The 25,694-nt window shown below is 38.8% G+C and overlaps 1 protein-coding gene across 2 annotated transcripts in view; it reads right to left on the bottom strand.

The window, feature by feature from the left end:
• The window catches only part of CNTN6 (contactin 6), a 220,575-nt gene that overhangs the window by 105,380 nt on the left and 89,501 nt on the right, over positions 1–25,694 (bottom strand). The window contains exon 4 of one of the 2 annotated variants that reach the window (XM_034775442.1): positions 21,271–21,395. In XM_034775442.1, the coding sequence (XP_034631333.1) occupies positions 21,271–21,395 (125 nt within the window). Of the gene's footprint in view, positions 1–21,270; positions 21,447–25,694 lie in introns of both variants that reach the window. The other variant, XM_034775441.1, reaches the window with a different exon arrangement.

Here is a 25,694-nt window from a genome sequence, read left to right as displayed (position 1 = left end):
CAAATTTGCACTGCTGTCCTTAGATCTCTGCCAGTAATATTACACATCACTCTGGACAAAAGGCCCATGGGGAAAAAATGGTTGGTGCTGAGCACCCACGGGCAGCCCCCCTATCGGCTTCTCCCCCACCCCAGCACCTCCCACCCACTGGCGGGTCCCACGGATCAGCACCTCACCCTCCCTCCTCGCGCCTCCCGCCCACTGCAATCAGCTGTTTCGCAGCGTTCAGGAGCCTCGGGGTGGGGGGAGGGGAGAGGAGCGAGGGTGGAACTGGACAGGAAAAGGCGGGGCGGGGTGAAGCAGGGGCAGGAAGAGGTGGGGTGTGGGTTGAGCAGGACGAGAAGAGGCAAGGCGTGGGTGGGGCTTTGGGGGAAGGTGTGGGGTGGGGCCTGAGGCGAGGCCAGTGGTCAAGCACCCCTTCCCCCTGGCACTTTGAAAAGTGGGCGCCTGTGACTCTGGAAATTGATTCATTTGCTAGAAAGCAGGAGACTGTAAGGAGAAACTTTTGTCTGGTGGGGCTACAGTAATCTGTCTTGCATCCACCCTTTACCTTTCCTTAAGAAATTGATTTCCCCTTGTTTTTCATTTAAAATCACAGACTCCACCACTGATTAAAATATCAATAGTGCAACAGTGATGTTTTTTTTTTAAGTCCCAGAAACTCCTTTGTTTCCCAATTAGTAGGACTAATTTTGATGTGGTAAGAAATTATCTTCCGTACCTGATCTACAAGTGATGTGCCAAAATCCTTGGGCAGGAATCTTGCCTATTTCACTGACATTATTGGCCAAAGTGTGCAGCACTCACCACAGTTGGGGACAGGTTTTCAAACGAATTTAAGTTCCATTTGGTTACCTAAAGGAAGTGGCCAAATCATGTAGAGGTGCTCAGCACCTCCCATTAAAACCAATGGACACTTAGTGAGTGCTTAATAGAATTAGTCAAAAAAAAAAAATTCCGCTTAAACTGTTTTCTAATGGAAAATTGGTTAAATGACACTTTTTTGGAAAAAAAAAAAAACAAAAAAACCCCACCCCTGCTCTCTACAGAAAATACCAAATTTTCAGAAAAATCCCTAGAATCCCTGGAAAATGAGGGGGGAAATATTGATAAATGCCTCATGGGATTTGTAGCTCAGGTGCCTCATTCTTCTCTATGGGCCAGTTTCCTCAACCAGTCTACACCTCCTATGATGCATAGCAGCCAGGGACTCCCATGATGCACTGTGACAGCAGGAGACTGGGAGGTATAGTCTAGCCAGGGAACCCAGCCCATGGAAAAGAATGGCGGCATGAGGCACCTGAACCACAACTCCCATGAGGCAGCACAGCTGTGTTTCCTAATCCAACAGTTTGGCTGAATATGTTCAATTTTTGGCCAAAAGTTTTTGTTTTTTTAGTTTTTCCATGTAAAAACAAATGTATTTTAGTTTTTGTCATTTTTTTCTGAGGATACCTCCCTCCTCAACCACCCAATTTTCCAATCAGCTCTAGAGTTGAACTGTTTTGAAAGTCTGCCCACTGATATAAGTGACTAAAGGTAAGCTGTTTGGTGTTGAACTCCTTTGAAAATCTGACTCAACAGGAACATTTATAGTAACAGCAGCAGAACCACACTGCCTTCTTTGTTATTGTGTTACCTAGCATAACTTTATAACATAACATGACATAACCTAATAAAACATAATGTTGCCTGTCACGAAGAGTATTAAATAAGATAGCAAAGATCAGGTGTTTGGCATGTGTTTAGATTGCTAATATGCACTTAGGAATAGTGTGGATATGTAACAGATGGTATATTTTGCTAACTATAGACTTTCTGCAGAAATCTATAAATAAGTTATTACCTATTTCTCTATAATGCCTTCCATTCTTTGCCTGCATTTCTCTCCCTTTGTGAATAATGAGTTGCCACAAACTGCATTGTACTATGAGCTGCAAGTCAAAAAAATAATCCCCCTTTCAGAACTGTGTGTGCTGGCAGATTACTATTGGTATGGCACAATTAATCAGTCAAATGTAATAATGAGGTCCTGTAGACAAAGAAAACACTCAGGTGAATAAGTGATTCTTCACAGTGAAGTGTGGAAATATATGGACTCAGCTGTGTGTGGCAGCAAGTCATCATCTTCAGTAGGGAACATTTGCAGACCTCAGCAAGAGAGATATATGCTTAGAGCAGGAAAAACATATGTTACCCAGTGGAAACCAAATTAGCAGCTGACAGGACCATTTCTGATATAGGTTGAAAAATTTGAGGTAGTGGAGTTTCCAGATTTGCATGGGGTATAAATATGGGAAGGAAGTTTGTATAATTGTTATAGCTCTGTCAAAGTCAGCAGAATTATACTGATTTACACCAGCTGAGGATATGGCCTGTGATTCTTAAATCTGGATATTCAATTACAAGTAAAAGGAGAAGGTAAAATGAATAGTATTTTAGAGGAGAGTGAACACCAGAGCGGTTTTGCTAAGTACTGCACTGCAGTTAGCAGGAGATAAGCAAATCCATAGTGATCAGTGAAGTGTTTAGTTAAGGTGATGAATGATGATATCTGGAGAAATGTACTAATGTAATATACACAAACATTTCCTGCTCAATGTGCTCATGCTACTGCATTAAAAGGACTGATGATCAATCACTGAAAGGAGACTATTTCCCAAAGTCTTTTTTCTTAAAGTGTTTAATGCCAACCACTACCATGAATGCTAATTGGACCAGGAGTTTATAACTATTTTTATTTTTATCTACAGGATGCTTGATATTTATTTAATGTAAACGTCTTTTAAAATAAAGTGATGGAGTAATTTCTTTTAAGTCACACAACAGTGCATCCTAACATGTCACAATGCAATGTGTGAGACTGGATGTGGGGAGATGATGCATTTGTGTACAGTGGGTGTCAAAATCCCATCAGGAGTAGGAAATAATTTAATATTATCTATGTATGGTAAGGTCAAAGCTATATAAATTACATAAGGGTAGTTGGGACACTTCCCAATCTGCAACTTAATCAGACATCATTCTTCAGGGTGGTGGAGTGTTATTCCTTTCTTTTACATGCATTTTAAAATGCCAGAGACAGAGATGGCAGAATCCTCACCTTTCAGACAGAAGCTGGTAGGTAGGGAAGGGTGAACCAGTTCAAGTAAAACATGAACTGGTCTGGCTCTTAGCTGATTGTCTATCCCCTGATCTGAATCCAAATGTTTGTTCTAGATAAAACCCCCTCCATCTAGTCTTACTCTGAATCCCACAAACACCCCTATTTCCCACCTCCATTTTTAGCCCACATCATACAGCTGATTTCTCTCTTTTTTTTAAATATGGGGCAGAGCATATTCTTTAGTGGGTCTTGGCAACTGATATGGCCAACACACTATTAATAATTAATTCCCTGCTCTTAAAGTGCTCTTAGGTGCCTTGAATAGACATAAATATACCAGAATCTGCCATGCTTGCTTACAGATATGTGGTGTTCTGATACCATGGTGAGGGCAATGTGCAGAAAATAATAAAACTGTGTATTCTGTGAAGTAGGAGCAGAACAGGCATCAAGGCCAATGAAGTACTGACACACACTTTGCAATACATTAAATTCAGTGTATGATGCTCAGGCCAAGTGAGTGATAAATAGTGCTATTGTAACCCATGCCTCGTTGGTGAGGGACTCTGGCCCGCTCTAGTAGCACATAGACCATCTAGAGCAGTGATTCTCAACCTGTTTACCACTGTGGGTCGCATATGTAGCCTGTAATGTGTTATGTGGGATGCATCCAATACTACCTGTATGGCTCAAGGATGTCACATGGGCCACAGCTGTGTGTTGATTGGGCCACAGGTTGAGAACCACTGATCTAGAGTCTGCTATAACCTTAACCTTGACTCATGTGGCTTGTAGCTCATGCAGAAGAGGTAAGCTTCAGAGAGTCCAGGTTTGATCCTGCCTGACGACAACCAGGGTCTGTCGATGTTATACTATCAATAGGAATTGCATGATTTAAGTTGAGACAGCTGAGCCTCAGAATGTTCATAGTTTTGGGTTCAGTTGGGATGCTTATTAAAAAAGAAAAAAAAAACGATCAGAAATATCTAGGCCCCCTGAGTTGGTAAATTTGGGTTAAAAATGTCACAGGAAGTGGTTGTTTCACAATGTTTTTTGACATTTCCATCACTTCTGCTCCCAGTTATAGCTGGGAACATTATGAGGATAGCGTTTATCATGGCGTTCCATGATTTCTTGTTGCAATCCTGGCCAGAAACACGAAGTAAGAAAGTAGAACTATGGGGGGGGGGGGGAGGGAGGGCAGGGAGAGGGAGAGGGAATCATCATATTCTTTTTTTCAAGATAAGAGGACCAACTCATAAAGAAAACATTGATCCAAATATTTCACAAGTTCCCAAAATTGTTTAGTTATGAATTCTAAAAATGGGCCAAGGTTCAGAAAGTGTTTTATTTTATCCAACACTGTTGATCTCACATTTAAGCCTAGCAATAGAGGACAGGACTTTTGCAATTATTTCTTTCACTGAGAAAAAATTACCTCTTGCATACTGGACAAACAATGGATTTGGCATTTAGAGAGGAATGTAGATCTGGCCTTTCTGTGGATCCTTGAACCAACTTGCTAGTGCAGGACACTGTTTCAGAAAGGCAGTGCTCAGAAACCAATCTTACCACTGCACCAGAAAGGACCCGCATGTATTTCCACCTTATGCATGTTTCCTGACTTTCAGACTGCACAATATATGCAGTAGTCCACTGAACTTTCCATTACACCAGCCAGAACACCAAGTTCTTTTTGGGTGTCCATTAATTAGAGTCATTGTCACTTACACCACTGTTTGGGCAACTGACTCAGGTCATGCAGCAAAGTTGATCTGATGCAACAGTATGTTAAGGATTCCATGCAAGGGATACTCTTGGTGTATTTATATGAAGATGATAAAACAACACTGATTTGGTGCATGAGATTTGGTGATCTGGTGATAAATGATGTTGCTTTATTGCCAATAGCTTAGTAGAAGAAAAAAAGTCTTGTTTGTTATAATTAGAGAAAATAAAACTCTATTAACCTATTTTAGGAATGAATATTGAACAGCCCTGTACTACTAACGAGCAAACAAGGAAATAAGAGCATTTTAATATATGATTGTTACAGACAATTAAAGCAAATGTATCACCTTGCATAATTACTAACAGTTCATCTGAATTAATGCAATTTCATGCTTTCTTGAACTTTTGATTTTTTTTCCATAAACGTTTTCTCATTATATAATCCCAAATATTACTGATATAATTATAGGCCATTATTGAATAATACAATGAATGCTAAGTCATTAAAAGTAAGAGCACTTTACAAGTTGGAAATCCTGCTGAGGAAAAATCAATAGACTTTCTCACATTTCTGTGGAGATGTGTTGATTTGTGATACACCACGTTGGGCTCCGGTTTCTTCTTTGCTTTAGAGCGTATGATAGATCATGACATGATGTATCACAATGCAATTTTCCTCACAGGGAAATGTGACCAAAAATTGTGAACTCAGCAGTTTTCAGAAAAAGCTCACCGTTAAAATTTGCAATAAGCAATTCTACCATCTGTGATTAGAGACTGGTTATTTGTTACCTATTTTTTTTTCTGCAGTGCAAATTACTCATATAACTCACTTCTGTTATAGTATATGGTACAGATCTCCCTTTGTGCCTGATTCACAGAGGATATGAGTCTCTATTACTGCATCCATCTAAAGAACCTGGATCCTTAGCTTAAGCTGTAGCAGTTCATGATTTTAGTTTTGGAGTTCCCTGCTATATTGTCGAAGATGGGAGCCATCATTCACACTTCAATGGTTTTTATTCACATGAGTTAGCTCCAGTGCAAACGATGAGGCTACTCACATGATCAAAGCTTTGCAGGACTGGGACTTTAGACTCATGCCTACCTTTGTTGCTATTTCTTAGTCATCTTCTTTTCTCATGTAAGAAGGTTCATTGACTTCAGCATGGCTACAAAAATAGTTAGGGTCAGATTCTGATTGGCCCAGATACGCATCCACAAGAGTGCAGGGCACCAGGATGCTTTCTCAGAGTGCTCCAGAAGGCATTGTGCCACCCAGAGATACAATGCTTCCAGTTCCCATGTGGACACTGTAGCTTTGAGCAATCCCTAGTGCAGATTGGTTCTACAATGCCACAGTGGGTTGCTAATTCATGTATAATATATCAATGTGTTTCTTGTCATCATTGCTGTACATTTGAAAACTTTTATGTGTAACTATTTTAAAGAAAATCTAAAATAGAGAGTTACACGTGTTGCACTGGAGCCACCTTATTTTGGGCATGTGGGAAATTTCATTGACATCAATAGGTCCACTAGCTTGAGTAAAGCAAGTAGGATGTGGCTCACAATGAAATCTAGTATTCTCACTTTAAATAGCATGAGGAAAACTCATCTAAAAAAAGACAGTTGAGTGAGATTTCAGCAAAAGTCCTCAATTAATTATTGCTGTCTGCAGTGTTATTATAGCCATGTTGGTGTCAAGATATGAGAGAGATGGAAGACCAACAGAAGTTGATCCAATATAAAAGATATTCGCTCTTTGTCTTAATTAACTAGTAATAGAAGAGACTGGATAATTGTCAATCTAAGTGTTCGTCACTAACTGCATCATATGGCTAATTTGTTTAAATAGAAACAAGTAATACAGCAATGTATATAATACTATATTATTGGTACCATTACTTGTAATGTATGTCTAGTCCGATGGTCTTGATGGAAAAAAAAATCAGCACAAGGGAAATAAAAGTCCTGGTATAATTTATTTATAAATCTATATGAACTGCATTTGAATATCAGAAAATGAGTCAATTAAATCAAGATCAATTATTTAAAATCTTGAAGATACCTAAAAAAAAAAAGAAAATTGAAGATCAGAGTCCTTAAAATTTTCTTCTACAGAAAACAACTCTTTTTCAACATCATGGAAAACAGATATTATGATAAACAAAAACCAAACTAAAACAACAACAGAAGATCAGGTAACCTCAGAGTATGTTAATAGTCAGGGTGGGAGGGAAAAAAGTCAGTTTTATCAATGGTAACCCACAGTTTATGCTTGAACACTTATTTTAGAAACCTCCATTGTAAGCATATTAATGTTATCTTTGAATGTCGGTTTGATTTGTTGGTTTCAGGAGTTGTTACGCTCAGTGATCTAAATCAGTGGGTTTTGACCTTTTTCATACTGCAAGCCCATTTTACAAAAGGACTCACTTTCCATCTAGACATAAAGAGAGGGAGGTTCACAACTGACTGTGGACCTGTTCATGACCCCTCAAATGAGAGGGCAGTACATTGCAATTAAAAGGTTGACAACCCATATTATAAATATATATGGCATTTTTTAATCCTTGTGACATGACCTAGTCATGAACAGAAGACTATATGATAAATGATTTCCCTCATGGCATTGCCACCACAGGCTCCCACTGTGAAATCAGATTGCCTGCCACCAAGCAGTGGAATCTGTTAGAAAAACATTGGGGAGGAGAGGACTGTGTTCCACCTTCACATTGCAGGGCATTTGAGCCTTTAATGTGGATCTGTAAGGGCCATGTATTCATAAAAGTAGTTACTTTGGTAAGCACCCTCATTTTCTACAAATATCACCACGGTGGTGCATAGTGATCACATGTTGCTCAGAAACCTCATAGAGTCACAAAATACTTTAACTGTCAAAAGTGAACTTATCAAGTAAGTTCTCTAATGCTTCCTATATCCTGATAATAGTGTTGATGCTATTGATCTCTTTCTTCTTTTAACACTATCTAATCTTCAATTTTTACTTTCTAATTGATTTTCCATAAATTCATTCTTAAGATTAAGAGCAATGCTATTTCTAATTAAGGCAGCTGAAAGCTGCTTAGCATTATTCACTTCCTGATTTAAATCCTTATATTTTCCAGTAAACATTTAAAGAGCCTCTCTTTACTATAATCAGAGGGGTAGCCGTGTTAGTCTGGATCTGTAAAAAACAACAAAGACGCATCTGACGAAGTGGGTATTCACCCACGAAAGCTTATGCTCCAATACATCTGTTAGTCTACAAGGTGCCACAGGACTCTTTGTTGCTCTTTACTATAATCTCGTCTGTCTCCTTTGAAAATATATGTTGGGTAAGCCTCCGAATTGTCATTAATATAATCTTGTATTGCGACAATAGCCCATAGCACACTATAGAGACACAATGATCATGGCTGAACTAACAGCCACAAAGAATGCTGAGTGTCCCATTCCACTAGGCACAGGTTGAAATACTGATCTAATATTTACTGCTCGTGTTCCATTGTCCCACTGGGGATAGTCCACAGGCCTACCCTACCTTCTGTTTAACAGAAAACCTTCATCCTTTTTCCCCTCCTATCTCCCTTCACAAAGGCACAATAGTTCTGGGCATAGGACATTATTTCTCCTTCACTTTGAGATTGAATACCCTCTCTTCTATCCCTAGTTGTCATGGCAGAGCTGTTTGGAACAGATGGGGGAAGAAAGTCAGTGACCAAAATTCATCCTTTTAGAGATCTATCCAATTGAATAACTTCACAGGAGGCCTCTAATTGGCATAAATTGGCTCTGGAGATTCTGATGGAGAGTTGAATTGCAATGAGAGGCAGCTATGCTGAATATTAGACAACCATCATTCAGGAGTATTTGACTGAAACAGTCTGTCCCATTTAAGCATTAATGGCAGAGTGCAAATATGCATTCAGTAATTTCTGAGATGGTTTAGGCTACTGTTTAAAGCTCTGGCTTTTTCAGTTATGTTGCCTTCCTCTTTTAGAGTAAATTGCTCTGGTTGGCTAAGGGACATACAGATATTTTTAATAATCTATAATCAGTCAGAAATCATCAGTTTATTAAAAATTGCAGCAGAAGCAGAGTAACGGTTGGTGGAAGGTTGGCCTTGCAGTTAAGGGACTGGACTGGGACGTTGAAGATTTGGGTTAAACTGACTCAATCCCAGTCTTTCTGGGTGACTTTGGACAAGTCACTTAGGACAAGATATTTTAAGGTATTTACTATATAGGTGCCTATCTACATCTTTAGGTGCATAAATACCTTAAAAATCTGGCCCTCAATCTCTCTGTGCTCTAGTTCCCCTCTTGTAAAACGTGGATAGCAACACTTTGTCTGTCTTATAAATTAAGAAAGTAAGCTCCCTTTGCAAGATAATATCAAGCACCACAATGGAGGAACAGCAAAAAAACATAATTAAATTAAACAGTGAAGTAGAGAAAAATCCTTGACTGAGTTTATATTTGCTGTGTGCACAAAGAAACTCACTGCAAAGTGTATCCTATGATGTCCTTCAGCTGGACCACGTCTGACTTTTTTTTCATCTGTAGTGTTAACAGCATAAAATATTAAAACTCACTTCTGAACCAAGCCAGGGTGAACTGTACTGAGCAGTGAGTATTGATGGAGGCTTTCACTCTAAACTCCATCTGGAGGCCAGAGGCACAGCCAAGAAATTGACCCTCACAAAAGGAAATAAAATATAGATTTTTAATATTTATATTCTTTACATTTTCTTGCTTGTCATCATAGAGTCCATTTGTCACCGGTCATCACAGAGTCACTTTACATCTACATGAGTTTTCCACAGATTGGAGAGTTCTTAAAAATAGATTTCTCTCCACAGTCTAAATCAAACGGGCCAAATTAATCCTTAATGTAACTCTGTTGACTTTAATGCAGCTACACTAGGGATGGCCTTGGCCAGGGCCGGCTCCAACATTTCTGCTGCCCCAAGCAAAAAAAAAAAAAGCTGTGATCGCAATCGCAACCGGCGGCGACAATTGGGGAAGAAAAAAAAAATGCTGCGATCGGCGGCGGCAATTCGGCAGCAGGTCCTTCGCTCCTAGAGGGAGTGAGGGACTTGCCACCCCCAAATTGCCGCACATGCCGCCCCTTTCCCTTGGCCGCCCCAAGCACCTGCTTGTTAAGCTGGTACCTGGAGCCGGCCCTGGACTTGGCCCCTTGTGGCAAACTGTATCTCATGGCAGAGGCATTAATTCTCCCCTTCAACAGGTCTCTTCTATTTCTATTTACCCACTATCCTATTTGGATCTGATTTTTCCGTATGCATATAGGCGTTTATATATGACTAAGTCGTTTGTTCACTCAGACTCTGATCATACAATTGGCTCTGAGCATGTGTAGTCCTGAACCTGCACAAAACCAGTTTCGTGACTTTGTTCACCATAAGCCAGATCTATCTTGCAAAGTGCTGTGAAATACTGAGTGCCCTCATCTCCAGTTATGTATTTATTTTGATTGGCCCTGGGCACCCTCACACAATATTATAAATAATAATCCAATAAAATATAAGCAATAGAAAAAACAGAAGATCTCACAACACTTGGGCCTTCCACACAGAACATAACAAAGATCCCCATCCCACCAATTGTTGCCCTATCCAAATGCTTGTCTAGAAAGATGAACTTTGCAGCCTTAACGGCTCTTGAGCCAGTGTACCCTGACATGCCCCCACCTTCTCTCTCCCACACACATCCTGTACCCCAAGAGGAGTGGGGAGAATCACGGGGTCCAGTTGCTGCACAAAACACCAGCAGGGACATCCCTCTGAATTGTCTGGAATTCACCTGAGTAGTGCAAAGGGGCCATAACCCAGCTTATGAATGTGACCCCAGTTCTATGGTTTTCAACTTCAACTCAAGATGTTGAGATGTGACTATTTATAGCTCTGTGAGGTAAAAACAATGTGATTCTTCAGATCAGAATTTATCCCTTTTAGCCTGAATAGCTAAGTTTGGGGCCTTTTTCACTTTTATTATTAAAAGTATTTATGATGAAGACTCTTTCTGTTCCTTGAACATAAATTGTACAATATAAAGACTAAATAAATGAGCTTTATCTTATGTCTTTGAAACTGATATTAAGCAAGATTTACCTGTGCTACAAGAATAAATAAGTAATAAAAACTGATTTAATTACTTTTTGTTTAAAGAAAACAGTCATTTATTACTGAGAATTTTATGTGGTTTTCTTATTTTTTTCCAAATCTCCATCTATCTTTTTATTTTTTGTGCCAAGCCAAAAATAAAACAGCACATGTGGACATTGTAGATATTGCATTCCATAATTTATTGGAAGCTAAGTCATATTGTGTTCAATGAAACTCGGATAGATAAAACGGAACTTCACCCACACCGCAAATAAAGAGACTGGTTTTACTCTTCAAAAAATATTAAATTTTATCAATCAGAATCCAACAGCTCTGGGACCTATAGATGCTTTGTTACCAACAATATCTCAATCACATATATTGCTTTTTCCAGGAAAACTTACAACAGGCTGATTTAGGATAAACCTTTCTATAGGAATAACAGAAGAGTAAATAATATCTAACTAAAAATAACCTACAAATACTTATATGGTCCCTATTACCTGAGCAATTCATAATCTTTAATGCTCCCCACAACAACTCTCTGATGTATGGTATTGCTATTACCCCCATTTTATAGACAGGGAACTTTGGCACAAGGAGAAGAAGTGACATACTCAAGGTGACACAGAAAGTCTATGGCGGAAATAGAAACTGAATGCAGGTCTCCCAGGGTATGCCTACACAATGTTGGGTCAAAAGAATCGGGCTAGCAGGGTTTGAACTTGCTGTCTGAAAAGAGCGGTGTAAACAGTGCTTTGTAGTTGCAACTTGGGTTCTGAAGCCGAGGGAGGGGATGGGCTTCAGACTCGAGGGTTCTTTGGTGATTTGTGCTCATAAACAGATGGATAGATTCATTTTGTACAAGGCAGAGCTTTTCCAGTCAGTTGGGAATTGTTTCTACGTAATAAGGAGTTGCATTTGTGAACTCCAGGCTTATCTATTACAACTCTATATACAGCAGATTATGCCCATTCCTATTGGTCACATTCTAGCCAGTCACAGGTGGGATTAGGCATTTATTGCTGCTAGCTATTTGAGTACCCACTCATAATGAAGATTCCAACAAGGAACTCAGGTTGTGGACCCATTTAACAACCTGAAGGCACCTGTCAGTCAGCAGTAGGGTATCTTCAAAGAGTTCCCCCCTACTACTACCGACATCACTTTAGTCTTGCCTGAGTTTGGTATAGTCAGTTGCTCTTTCCTCACTTGGGAGAAACGCTGAGGGAGGGCAGGCAGTAATTCATTGCCACTGCATGACCTCTTTGAGGTTGAATCTGCATTGGGGCATATCTTGCCTTGGTGACAGAATGAGGTGCAATGCATTAGGCTGGAAATCATCTTCCAATAGGAGTAGTGGGGGCAAACAAGATAATCAGTTTTAAGATGGAGCTTGATACGTTTATGAATGGAATTAGATGAAGGGTTTGCCTGTCATAGCAGGGGACTAGACTGGATGACCCAGGAAATTCCTTCTGGTCCTATGTTCCTCTGTTCTCTGTCTGGTCCTACATGTGCATACAAGTTGAGACAAGCTTCTCCACCGATGATATGGGAATAACTGTAAGCAATGATTGTGTGTTTTAGGTGTTATTCCATTTAGGTGTCATGATAATGCAATGTAAAACAAATGGCAAAACCGTGACTTGTCCTATGTGCCCCTAGAGCGGAGTAAGGCGTCTTCAAGTGCCCCTTTTTACTCCTCTCTGTGGTGTTCCTGGTCTGAATTTGGCAGTATTACTTCCTTTCACCCCATAGGAAGATAAGGAATGGCCAGAGAAGGGTGGGGAATAAATGAATACTTGGCTCTGTCCCACCTCCCCCAATCATTGGCCAGTGATCCTGGCCAGTTAGAGAGTCAGTGCTGCTGGGGAAGTAATTTGTTGCCGATATGGGTCAATTGCAGGTTGCTTCCATCTCTGGAAGTCACAACTCCTTCCCTGGGCTGCTCTGAGGGTGGTGCTGTAATGGGCTGCTTCTTATCCAAGATGAGACACAGGGTAAATTTTTCAAAAATGCCTAAGTGAGCTAGGAGCCAAAGGCCCATTTTCAAAAGTGACTTAAGTTAATGGGGCTTAGGTTTTTAAAGATCTAAGGCCAGATTCTCAAAGGTATTTAGGTGCCTAATTCCTAATTCCCTAACACCTTTTAGGATTTGGGTCTAAGTCCCCTTTGAAGATGTGTCTTAGACTCTTAGTTTACTTAGGAGCTTTTGAAAATCATATCCATAATTCTCAACCTTGGCAAAAATGAATAAAATGTAAACAATACTATGGAATTCATACAATTATTCATTAAGGAGAAAAAATATTGCAATGATTTTTGTGTCATACAGTACAAGAAGATAAAGTCAGGCTGATTAGTATGCAAGCGTTTGTAGGTAATTAATTGGTAATCAGTGGTTCAAATTACCTGAGAAAGCTTTTACTCCTGGGCAGTAGATACTACACCCACTACATCTTTAATCATGATATAATAATTACAATGGGCATCTCAACACATGTACAGTAGCACACTACCAGCCTAGCTAGTAGTGTCTGAGCCATTTAGAGGGAAATTCATGCATGTCGAGACTTCATAAATTCAGAATATCTGATCTGATTTAACTGCATTGATTTTTCCATTTTCTGTTTCAAAACATATGGTTCAAGTGAAAAGGGTTATGACATTTTGAGGCATGCTATATTGCTTTGTGATGTTCATGTAATTTGTGTGCAGTCAAAGGTAAACAACATGATGAAGTAATCAGATGAAAAGCGGGATTTTATGCTTTCTGAGCATCTCATACAAAAAATGTCTAAAAGGGCTCTGCATGTACCTGATATTGTCATGATCTAGCTAAGACTAAATGGATCTGAATGTTTTTAAATATCTTATCCTAAAATGGTTAGATACTGATAAAGATTTGGGGTTTGGGGTTGTTCCCTCCCCCTCTCCCCCTGTTACAAAACAGAAGATCATGTCCTACAGGTGCTATTTCCTCTTCCATTTGTCACTTTAACAAAGAGAATATTTTGTCTGTTCTACACATACAACAGTCAGACAAACACCATGTTAGAGCGTTTAGGAAATCCAGATTTCTTCCATCTATTCCAATCCCCGTTCTTGCATCCAAAATTCTTGTAGCATATGTGCGAGCACTGAACCTTATCTCCAGCCCAGGGTAGGGAGGATGAAAATGGAACATGAGATGTTCTCTCTAACACTGATAATAAGGTCCAGGTTCTTATACCTTTGCACAGAGTACCATCTTGCTTTCTGAGTAATCCCATTGAAATCAATGGGTATCTAAATGTGGCCATAAAACGTCAAGCAAAATACTAGAGCTCTGTTTAAAATAAAGGGGGAAGCTTTTAAAAATGTGGATAAATATGTCTGTACTACCTGATCCAAGACTGTTGCTTTCTTTTGAAGCCCATTAATCTTGTACTTGAATTCAAGTTCTTTTGAATGTTTATTGGAGTTCACAAGTAAAAAATAAGGATTTCTGACTGTCACTTGACTTTTACATGGGAAAGGAATAGACCTGTGTTAAATAGAAATCATGATCACTTCTTCTGATTAGTGATGGTGTATGGGGAGACTTTGGCAAACCAGTAAAGTGCCTAAAACCACTATGGCTTACTGTTAAAAAGCAACCTAGTCAGCAGGCTGTACAATGGCCATGCAGCTTGACCAAGGCAGGAGGGGAGGAGGTTTTTGGGGTGCCATGAAAGGGGCAGCTTGACCCCACGTCCTTTCTGATAAGAATTGTGTTGAAGTTGCTGATACATGCATTTTAAAAGAGTAGGATATGCCCAGGAATGTCTATTGAGGTCTCAAGGATGCAGGCTCTGGAAAAGCCACACCTGGTTAATCAATAATCAGAAGGAACCTCTTGCTCCATCATTAAATCTGCTTACTTAACAAGGTTTCTGTAAGGGACATATCATTGTATTACTAATGTATAAATAAGGGGGAAAAGCTTGAGATAGTGGGACTCCTTTGGGGGGGCACTCTTCGGGGCTCGTTTGGGGACTCTTTTGGACTCTCCCTCTGGATACATCTTGCAGTCCTCACCGGCAGATGGAAGATTTGGCCACCGGAAGCCTGCCACTGTGTCACTCGAGAGCCACTCGCAGCTTTGGTAATTATCAAGGGTTGGGGGTGTTTTACTAACCTGTTGCGGATGCGTGTAAGTGCTTGAGACTAGTAAAGTTTAGCTTTAAGTGAAAGCATTCTTGTGTTGTCCTGTTTGTGCCAGCCATCTATCGGTCGGACAGCTGTGTCTCCCCTGATTTATTTCCTGACACCTCCTCGCACAGAGTAAAGTTACCAAGAGCTTTGGGTTGAAAGAACCCCGGGTAACAATGGAATATATGACAAAATAATTTTAATGTATTAGAAAAAATCTCATTTCAGATCCCTGACAAATTGGATGTCTTAAATATTTGGTCTGCTGTTTTCACTCTCTATGAATAGTCATGAATGATATTGTTTCACATAATTTGAGTCACAACATAGTATTTTTTCCTCAGTATGTTATTTGACTTGTCATTTCTGGAATGTGCTTGTGTATGTTTGGATCATTACTTGGAACTAAAAGAAATAATAATGGGCAAGGATGGACTGCTTTACTGCAGCTGGTTATGGGTATTTCCCCCCAGGCCAGTTGTTTGCATATACTTAGTTTACTTAACACTGATGAAATAATTAAAGCAAATCCCCAGTGCTTGAGGGATAAAATCCCAGTTGAAGCAGCACTCTGACAGTTCTTCATGACTTTTTTTTTTAAAGGAATTAAATGTGAGTTATATAATCTTCATTCACAAAAATAGACAGGCTTTATGAAAAACAACTCCTTAATATGCATGAAGAAAATGTCTCTTAACGCCAAAGTAGAAGAGAAACACTCTCTGGTCAAAACTCTTCCATGAATTGGGATGCTTTTTCATCTTGTGGATTTTCTGATGTTCCTGCGCTTCCACCTTTGCTATTTCTTGCAATGAAATTACACCCCAAATCACTGCTTTGATTGGCTCTGTGACAATTTCTAGAAACGCCATTTTCTAGTGGTATTATCACCAAGGATCCTGTCATTGCACTCTGGGTATCTAGAAGGATGCTGGCAGTGAAGATTTTTAATGCTACGTTTTTAAATTTAAATTAAATTAAATTTAAATTAAATTATTATTTTTTTTTTTACGTTCATGAAGGGGAAAAGCAAACTAAAACTCTCAAGTCAGGGAAGCCTGCACCCATGCTAAATGTAACATCTTTGTTTTAGAAAATACCATGCTGAATGCAGAACCAGTAGTTAGTTAATGGTCATTCAATATTTGCACATCATCACTCAAAGTGTTGTATAATTATTAAACGGATTGATTTTTCAGACTGAGTGAAGGGTAGTGAGGATGGACAAGGGACTCCTTGACTGCTACTCCAGCATATAAGTTTGAATAGAGCTGAAGTCCCTTTGCACCACTTGCGTAGTGTTTTGGGATCACTGGATGCACATAAACTCAGATTCCATGGGTCCACCACTGACCTGCCCCTAGTCCTCCCCCATCACCACCCTCCTATTTAAGGCTACTTGCTCTGCACTGCCCAAAGGAAATGCAGAGGCCTCTCTGCCTGGCAGTTCTCTTGAAGGCTCCGCCCACTCAGGGGTTAACCATTGCACAGAGCCTCATGCTAGGCCTCTGCACCATGGCTGAATGTGTCACCTAGGTGATAAAAAAAGATGGCTGCTGACTCCTGACTTTGGGAGTGGAGCGGGTGATTCAGAATCTAAATCTAGTTCTGGACCCATTTTTTTGTGACTGGCTGCAAAAGGAAGATCCAGGATCTTTTGAAGGGGTTGGAAATCCAGATCTGGATTTGGATTTGAATTACGCAGCTCTAGTTCTTATCTAGATAACATTAACTGTTGAAGAGCATATTGGGCAGTGAATAATCAACGCTGAATTGCAGTTTCTAATTTAAAAGTATATACTTTATGGGGAATATGTACAATTTCCTTTCTATTTAGGATGACACAAACTTTCACCAAGAAGTATTAATAACCTAGGCATGGCCATGCCATGTGTCCTGCTAAAGCATCTATGTGTTTGCACTGTCCTCTGTCTCAATGATACTGTCTTTTATTTTAATAATCTATGTCATTTCCGCCCACACAATATTCCTCCTGCAGGCTTTGATTTGACAGCTCTGTTTTTAATGGAGTATAAGAAGGAAACTTCAGCTGAATCTGAACACCTATTTGTAATCTCATGGAGTAATTGTTTTGTTACTCAAAGTAGAAAAAGCTCATAATTTTCACAAATCTTGTTGACGTGTGCAATGAATATGTGGCCAACAAGTTTGAGAAGAGGGAGGAAGACATGAAGTTACTTTGAATAACAATAATTTACATTATAATGTATGGTTATTTACCTTGTAATAAGGAAACAAATATACTTAAAATTCCCTTTCCCAAATATATTACTAGAATTATTATTTTGACTGGGATTGTAATAGCATCTTGAGGCCTCAATCAGAGACCAGGGCCCCACTGTGCTAGGCACAGTGCACACATGTATAATAAAATAGACACATTCAGTCACAAAGGGGTTAGCATAAGATATGAGACAACAGGTGTACACAAGAAACAAATGGAGGGAGGTGCGAAGATAGGGAATGGGAGACTGTAACAGTGAAATAATCATGTTTCATATATAATAAGTAGCATTATTACATAATTATAATTCCTTCCACTATTGCTATTTATTTATACAGGGTCTGATTATGCCACACTTAAATTTGATGAGTAATACACTACTAGGGACCTGATCCTGAAGCTGGAACCAATTGGGCAGACCCCTGCATTCCCACAAATCCCTACTGAAGTCCCTGCAGACACAGTAGCAGGCTCAGGGCTTAGGTGAGTAGTCCACTGAAATCAATGAGACTACTCATATAGTAAGGTGTTGTTCTATGTGAAAGTGGTAGAATTGAGTCATTGTTTGTTTCAGGCAAAAAATACAAACACAAACTTAGGACCAGATCCTACAGTACTAACTTTCAGAGTCCCCACCCAATGCAGTAATGGGATCCTGAGACACTCAGAACTCCTACTGATGTTTACGTGGCCTTGGAGTGGGCAATGTACCGGCTGGCTATTAAGCAGTGCGATTTCGAGAGGTCAAAGAAAAGTCAGTGCTTGATTTATCAAGGACTTTCTCTTCATTTTATAAGAGCAGTTTTGTGACTCTAATTTTGCACCACAATTTTAATTCTCCTTTGATTGGACCCATAGGTGGAAAACTGGTTAAAAGCTATGTAGCTTTTGTAATAGGTTGGGGCCAAGAGCCATATAGGTACCATTCATGAAAATGATTAGATTGAATGAATGAAAATCCCTTTCTGTCTTCATATCTTTTAACCTATCTGCCAAGGACTTTGTACTAGACCCCTGAACAAGGTGCCCTTGTGCCTTTCTCAGTGTTGCTGTCTTTTCTTTCTGTAAACCAGGTTATGAGCCATATGTTCAGAGTGACTTTTATATTGGGTGTTTTCACTTCAGTTTCTTGCTGCATTTCTGCCATCTCCTCTGATAATGAAGCCTTCTTCCTGAAATTAGGATCTCATATCTGTTTACATTCCTCTTTCTTGTATGTCCGCATATTAGTACTAATGTTGGCTGGAATTTGCTGGTTCATCTGGTCCACACAAATGAGAACTAGGATCTTGTATTCCATATTCGTCCCACAAGTAGCTGTGGGAAGTGCATCTCTGGGGATATCAAATATCAAATCAATAAACGAACTACTTGACCTTTAATCTTTGGAGCTTCTGGTATATCACTAAGGGACCTTATCTCCCAATGAATTAAGTTCTTCTGGTAGAATGTTTCACCAATATAGAGTGCCAAAAACTCTGTATGAATGAGACAAAACCATTTAACACTATCCATGTAGCCATAGTCCTTACTAGTTGTTGAATTGCTTTAGTTGCATCCAGTTGTGTACTCCTTATGCAGATTTTCTGGCCAGCAGAATTGTCTGGGAAAAGTCATTTGTGTTTTCCTTTAGGTTTTGGTTAACTTTACCCCTGAAAACTGATGGCCAGTTGCTGGTACACTAATCTAGGAGTGAGAGAGTTCTCATAGTCTCCTACGTAGTATCCTTGCTTTCCACTGCTGCATATTGTATTGTTGTTTGTAGATCCTAATAGTAATTGCCTGGCAAAGACAATTTCCTCAGCATTCTGAGATCTAAATCATCCTTCAGAAAGCTGTGGGCCTGCTTTTGGCTTAGCACCATGCAAGAGTTAACTCCTACTCAGTTTGGAGATATGTATCTTTGCAGTTTGTGTCAGATTTAGTCTCACCTTCAAGTTCTTTAGCCAAATAGAGGTTTGTGTTTCCATTCCATTACTTGGCAAAGTTTTCTCTTCTCTGCATCGGGGAGATCTTTCAGTGGATGTTACTTCAAACACAAGCTCCACGTATGGAATGTGTTTCTGTCAGCCATCCTGGCTAATACTCTTGGTCATGTGATTCATGCCAAGAACTGTGTAAAAATAACATGCAACAGCAGCCTGGCAGAGAATGCTTTCCCTTCCTTCTTCCAAGTGAAAAGAAACAGAAACTCCTTCCAGTCCTTCCTGCAAGCCCCCCTTCTCTTTTTTTCAGGTTCCTCTTCTTCTCTTCCAATGCTCCTTTCATCTTGTAGCTCCTCCTTCCCCTACCCAGGCTGTGAGAAGAATATTACCAGAAATGTTCAGGACATCCTGTGGGTAGGGCCCGGATGCCTTTTATTTTTCCTACAGGCTCCCTTTTCAGGTGGATGTATCTTCCTTCTGGCAGGACAATGTGCCTGTAGGTGAAGAAAAGGAGGAGTTTCCCTTCATCAGATTTGGAGCTGGACTCTGAGAGACACCTTGATTACAAGTATATCTGTGACATATATGCAGCCTTCAGCTTCCTCCTCGTAGGCCCTGCTGGGCATCTTCCTTTTCCTCTCTTGATCTCCTCCTCCTCCATTCATTCCCCAGTTTCCTCCCAGTAGCCAACCCTGCTTCCTTCTTCACTCAGTCTCCACACACAAAATTCTAAGATGGCTGCTCCACTACTTCTGCCTGACAGGGATTTTGTTTTGTCACAAAGCAAATTTCACCTTCAAGCTTGGAATTCATTTCCCATGAACAAAAGGTTGCTCGCAGAAATATTTGAGAAAAACAAATACAAAAGGGTCAGAATATGATGAATTAAAATTTGGTTTTCATTTGTCCAGCTCCAGAGACAAAAGCTCTTTGCTTAAGAAAGTCAGTGGGAAAATTATAAAACCCAGTACAAATGATAAACCAAATGATCAGCTTTACGAAAAAAAAGTCTGTGAACCATCTCAACCTCTGATGTCTCCTTTGTATAACCTCTGTGACATGAGATTTGCTATGAGAAATGGAACAAGGTTAATAATTAATACATTTACTGATGTCTGAAATAGCGACATAAGGTTGGCTTTAGAAGTATGTTTTATTAATGAGGTTTGAAAACAATTGCTTTCTCACAATGAAAGACAGTGCAGACCTTTAGACTGAAAAAAAAAAATGAGTGCAAGTAAAACATGTGGCTTCCTTCAAGTTTCCTTTGAGGGTACCAACAGAATTCAGTCACCACTCAGAAATGTGCAGAAGAAATAAAAAAGGGTTAGCATAATAATTATCAAACTGGTTCAAATTGACATCAGCAACTGTACCCAACCTGGCTGAAATATGACACATTTCAGCACAGCAGAACAATATCCTTTTGCACAGTGCATAAGGAAGAAGGGAATCTTACTGTATGTCTGTTAATGTAACAAAATGTCACTGAAGTAATTACTGGTGTGACATTTATGTGACTCTGTTGGATATCATTATGTTGTAGCAAATGTAAAACCTAGTCTTCCTGCAACGTTTTTTGCATGTGGCTAGGTGTGGCACTAGATAATTAATGAATATCACTCCGACCAAAAAATAAAATAAAAGCCCTCTTAAAAAAAACACAACATAACAGCTTTATTGAACAAAAGTAATTGCATTCATCTTCTTTGACCTTTCAATCATCAGTGGTAATTATTGTTCTCTGAGTGCTGTAAGGAATTGGAAGTCTGTTTCTGTTGTTAATATTTTATGAGAAAATAGGGTTTTTTTAAATTTAAAATAGAAAAGCACTGCAGAGGTAAATCCACCCCTTTCATTGTGGTCATCATGATACGTTAATTATCAAATAAATTACATTTCACATACAGAATTACTTAGAAATGCTTTAATAAATGCAGTCTTAGCAACTTACATGCAAATTGAAGCTTTGCCTTCCTGCTCAGAATTGTTCCAAATGAATTTGTAGCCAAACACTGGTATGTTCCAATATCCTGTTTTGTATGTGGGTTATTGATTGCCAAGCTGCCTCCAACCAACCTGTAGTGATAACTCATGGTAAGATCAATATCTGTGCCATTTTGCTTCCACCTTTGAGGGGAAAAAAATCAAATTATGCTTATAATTTACAGAGCCTATTCATATTTATCAAATAGCGTGCTGTAGCATACCTGTAACAATAAAAGTATGGTTAAATATCAGAATGCTTTTTATATCAATCTTAATATTATCAATAATTCTATTGTTTAAAAATCTTTGCTGCTTTGCTGTTAGTCACCAGAGTTCAACCAATATCTACAAAAAGTAATGATGACTTATTCATAAAAACTAAATTATCCATCCAATTGAGAGTACAGAATATGCCTTGACGGCAGATACATTATTTTTATAATCTAAATGGTACCTGAACATGTTTTATGGCCCTTGCAAGTGATGTCATAAATTTGGTTATAGAAATGTTTTAGAGATATAAATCAGAAAGGATTATACTTCAAAGAGCAGAAGAAAGCGGAAAGGTTTTATATAGCATGCCTGAGATTGATAATGTAATAATGAGAATGCTGCTATTTTAAAACATGATTTGTCTCTGTTAGTCTGTTAAGTAGAAAGATTGTGTCTGCAACATTTCACAGCTACTTACAAATGTCAAAATAAACATTATATTTTACTGAAAATAAATATTCTTTATTTTTGAAAGGAAAATGTCTCAGGGCTTTACCATTAGTCACATTAGGATGAAATTAACATAACTCAAGTTAAATCCCAAAAAACTAGCATTCATATGGGTTGAAGCCCCTCAATAGGTCCCGCTCCAGGGGTGGTCTTGAATAACATCTGAAGCCTTGTCCTTGCATATACATATGGTTTTAGCATCACTGGCTCCACATGACCCTGTGGTTCTTCACCTAATCCAGTCCCCACACTCCACTCTACCCTCTGTTCACACCCTGCACTGGCATGTGAAAGTGGGGTAAACCCCTCTGTGGCCTGCAAAAGACATAGACACTTTCTGGATGGCTTAAGTGGCACAGATGCCTTCTGTGAGCCCTCTGCACCAGGAGAATTTTGTTTGTTAATTATCCATACAATCACAGAGCAAAATATAGAGTACTAATTAGCTTCAACAATTAGATTATTCACAGTGATGGTAGTTTAGCAGAACTAGATTCTACAGTCAAAAACTTGAAACAAACTTTTTTACTTTCACCAACATCTTCTAAACTAAAATCATTTCCCACAAATGTAAACACTGGAAGCTAGATCTTCAGCTGTCATAAACTGGCATAGCTTCATTAAAGACAATAGGGCTATACCTGTTTACATCATCTGAGGAGCTGGCCCTGCTGTGCATTGCAAAATACTTTATATGAACCAACCACTGAGAGGGTTTTCTCCATAGAATTTGATTGTGAGGAATATTTGTGAGTAGGAGAAGATGCTTCAAAGAATCATGTGAAATGTCATTGCATGCTGTAAGGAAAATCTTGACAAATATGTACAGAGAAAGACAAGAAACATGACCTTGGAGGAGGATATATGCTTTTAAAGATGAGAAGTGATTGATCAAATATAAAATCAATTGAATTTCATGAACAAATTCTAGTAGCTTTAAATAATTTAGCTGGATCCTCCATATCTCTGACTTCTGTTTTATGAGTGCTTTAACATTAAGGAGTCTAGTGGCAACTGCAGAACATCAATATTTTGCTTGCCTCCAGTTGCTGCTAATTTTGATCCTTGAATTCCTATGTCTTATTTTATCTTTCACATTGTTATCAAGACAAGCAGAGCTGTAGGTAATGGTCATCCATCAGCCTTTTATATGAAGCAGTTCTGTATATCACAGTCAGGATTTCACCATATTTCATAATTTGTCTACTGTGCATGCTCTCTGAACTTTGGTTCTCCTTTTAGTTTTCTAGCATAGGAAATACTGGTATTTAGTTTGCCAGCTCTCTTTAATTTGGGAATCAATCACTGAAATAACTGCTGTCATCATTACATGGCTCCCAATTAAGCTCCATAATTGTTTTTCAACACAAATGCAAAGTTGTTGGCTTAGTTGCAGCAAATGAATTTTTCACAGTATCCCCATAATCATTCTAATCACCATGGAACAATGATTATTAAACTGTGCATATAGATCAGGGGTTCAGCTCCTGGTGTGGGCTTTTTTCCTTAATTAATATGTTTAAATCAATGAAGGAACAGAATTAACGAATCCATGAGATTGCCAGACAAGTGTTTAATCATAGCATGTGTGCCCTAGTGTATTTATCTGATATTAACTAATCCATGAAGGATTATTTCAAATCATTTTTAATATCTTTATACTAAGCCCAGTTGATCTAACAGTTTTATGAACCTTTTTGAATGCAATCATTTACAAATATATATTTTATCACTGTATGTGGAAAATGCATCACTGACTAATAATTTATCTTCAGAATATAAACCAAAAATATGCAAGTCACTGAGCTTGGTTTAAATATTTGTTTAGAAAGGAAATGTTCTCAAATTAGACTGACAAAAACATGACCTCCAGTGAAGTAAATACTACACCTGTTTTTTAGATTCATAGAGTTTAAGGCCAGAAGGGAACTGTATGATCATCTATTCTGTCCTCCTACATAACACAGGCCATAGACTGTCCGCCATAAATCCTCCATCAAACCCATAACTTCTGGTTGAGCCTACAGCACATCTTTTAGAAAGGCCTGTAGTGATAATTGGGGCCTAGCAGGGCTACTCCAGTTGTGAGCCTACATATAAGAAAGTGAATAAAAGTTTTTAAAAGATCACAATAATCTGTAACAATAAATATTTATCAGAAAAAGGTACAAAAGGGAGATAAACTCAATCAGGCCAAATACAAAAGGCCTACAGATATAACTCAAGGACTATGTTAAGATCATACCCTGGTAAACAACAGAAGTGTGGGATTGAAAATCAATGGACAAAAACTGGGGTGTTGGAAATTAGAACGAATTGGTGGACAAAATAATGAGGGCTTCAGCTCCGTTTCCAACCACCTCCCCCCTTTTGGGATCCTCAAAAAGATACTTTGGAGTGAAGGAATTAGTTATCATGGATGCTGGCTGACAGATAGATGGGAGAATAAGAAGGAGTGAGCATCTTCCCACCATCTTCTGGGACCTTGAAATCTATTGTGACACCATTGGAGATTCAACACTCTAATCTTGAGAGATGTCCTGATGAGATTGGGCCAGAGAAGTGGACCCATAAGACATTTTAACCTCCACTGGTTCAAGCTAAATCCCGAACACTACCTGAGATGTAAGACTTTGTGTCCCTCCCTCCTCAGGAATTTGTAATGGTGTGTTTGCCATAGTACTAAGCATGCTGAGGTCTCTGCATTCCAGACTCTGGACACTGATTAAAACTGTTTAATGCTGGACAATGACAGGGTCATGTTAACACCTTTGAGTCTTTGGGTCCATTGAATACAACGGATTTCCACTCTAGATTTAAAGACTTAAAGTGATGGAGAATCCTCCCTCCATGTCTCTTGGTAAGTTGTTCCAGTGGTCAGTTACCCTCACTGTTAAAAAATATGTGCCTACTTTCTAGTATGATTTATCTCGCTTTATCTTTGAACCATTGGATCTTATTATGCCTTCTGTACTAGTTTAAAGGTTTATCAGATATATTATCCATATGTAGACTATGATCAAGTCACTTCTTGACTTTCTTATAGATAAGAAACACCCCTAATTGATGGTTTCCCATTAAAATTACTTTTTGAGATTCATCAGACATTTTTAATCCATTTAATATGTTAGTACATTGATATTGCTCTAACTTAATCAGAATATCAAGCAGTACTAAGGCAAGTGCCTTACAAAAGCCTAAATATATGATGTCAACACAGTTACCTTTATGAACCAAATTTATAATATAATCAAAACATGATATCAAGTTCATTTGACAAGATCTATTTTCCATAAAACCATGTTGACTGGCATTGATATTACTTACTTTCTTTAATTCTTTAACTTTATCTAAACTATAGGTTTCAACATTATAAAAAACACAATGTTTTGATTGCACTAAATAGATTTTTTTCCTCCTGAATTTTCATTCCACAGGAATTTTCAACATTTTGGCTTTTTATTCTAATGTGGAATGAAAACAAATTTTGAAATTTTAGAACTTCTTGTAGAACGGAAATTCCATTTTACACCCAGCTGTAGGTTCTACACGGTGGAATAGTCTGCCTGGGTGCTACCCACTGCAGGACTGGGGTCCTGGTTGGAAATTAAAGTAAACTCATTAGAAAACATCCTCTGAGTAGCTCTTCACATATTGGGTTGCTTT

Source organism: Trachemys scripta, chromosome 7 (genome assembly GCF_013100865.1).
Source record: "Trachemys scripta elegans isolate TJP31775 chromosome 7, CAS_Tse_1.0, whole genome shotgun sequence".
Taxonomy (NCBI): Eukaryota; Metazoa; Chordata; order Testudines; family Emydidae; genus Trachemys; species Trachemys scripta.
This window is presented reverse-complemented; position numbering and strand designations above follow the sequence as displayed.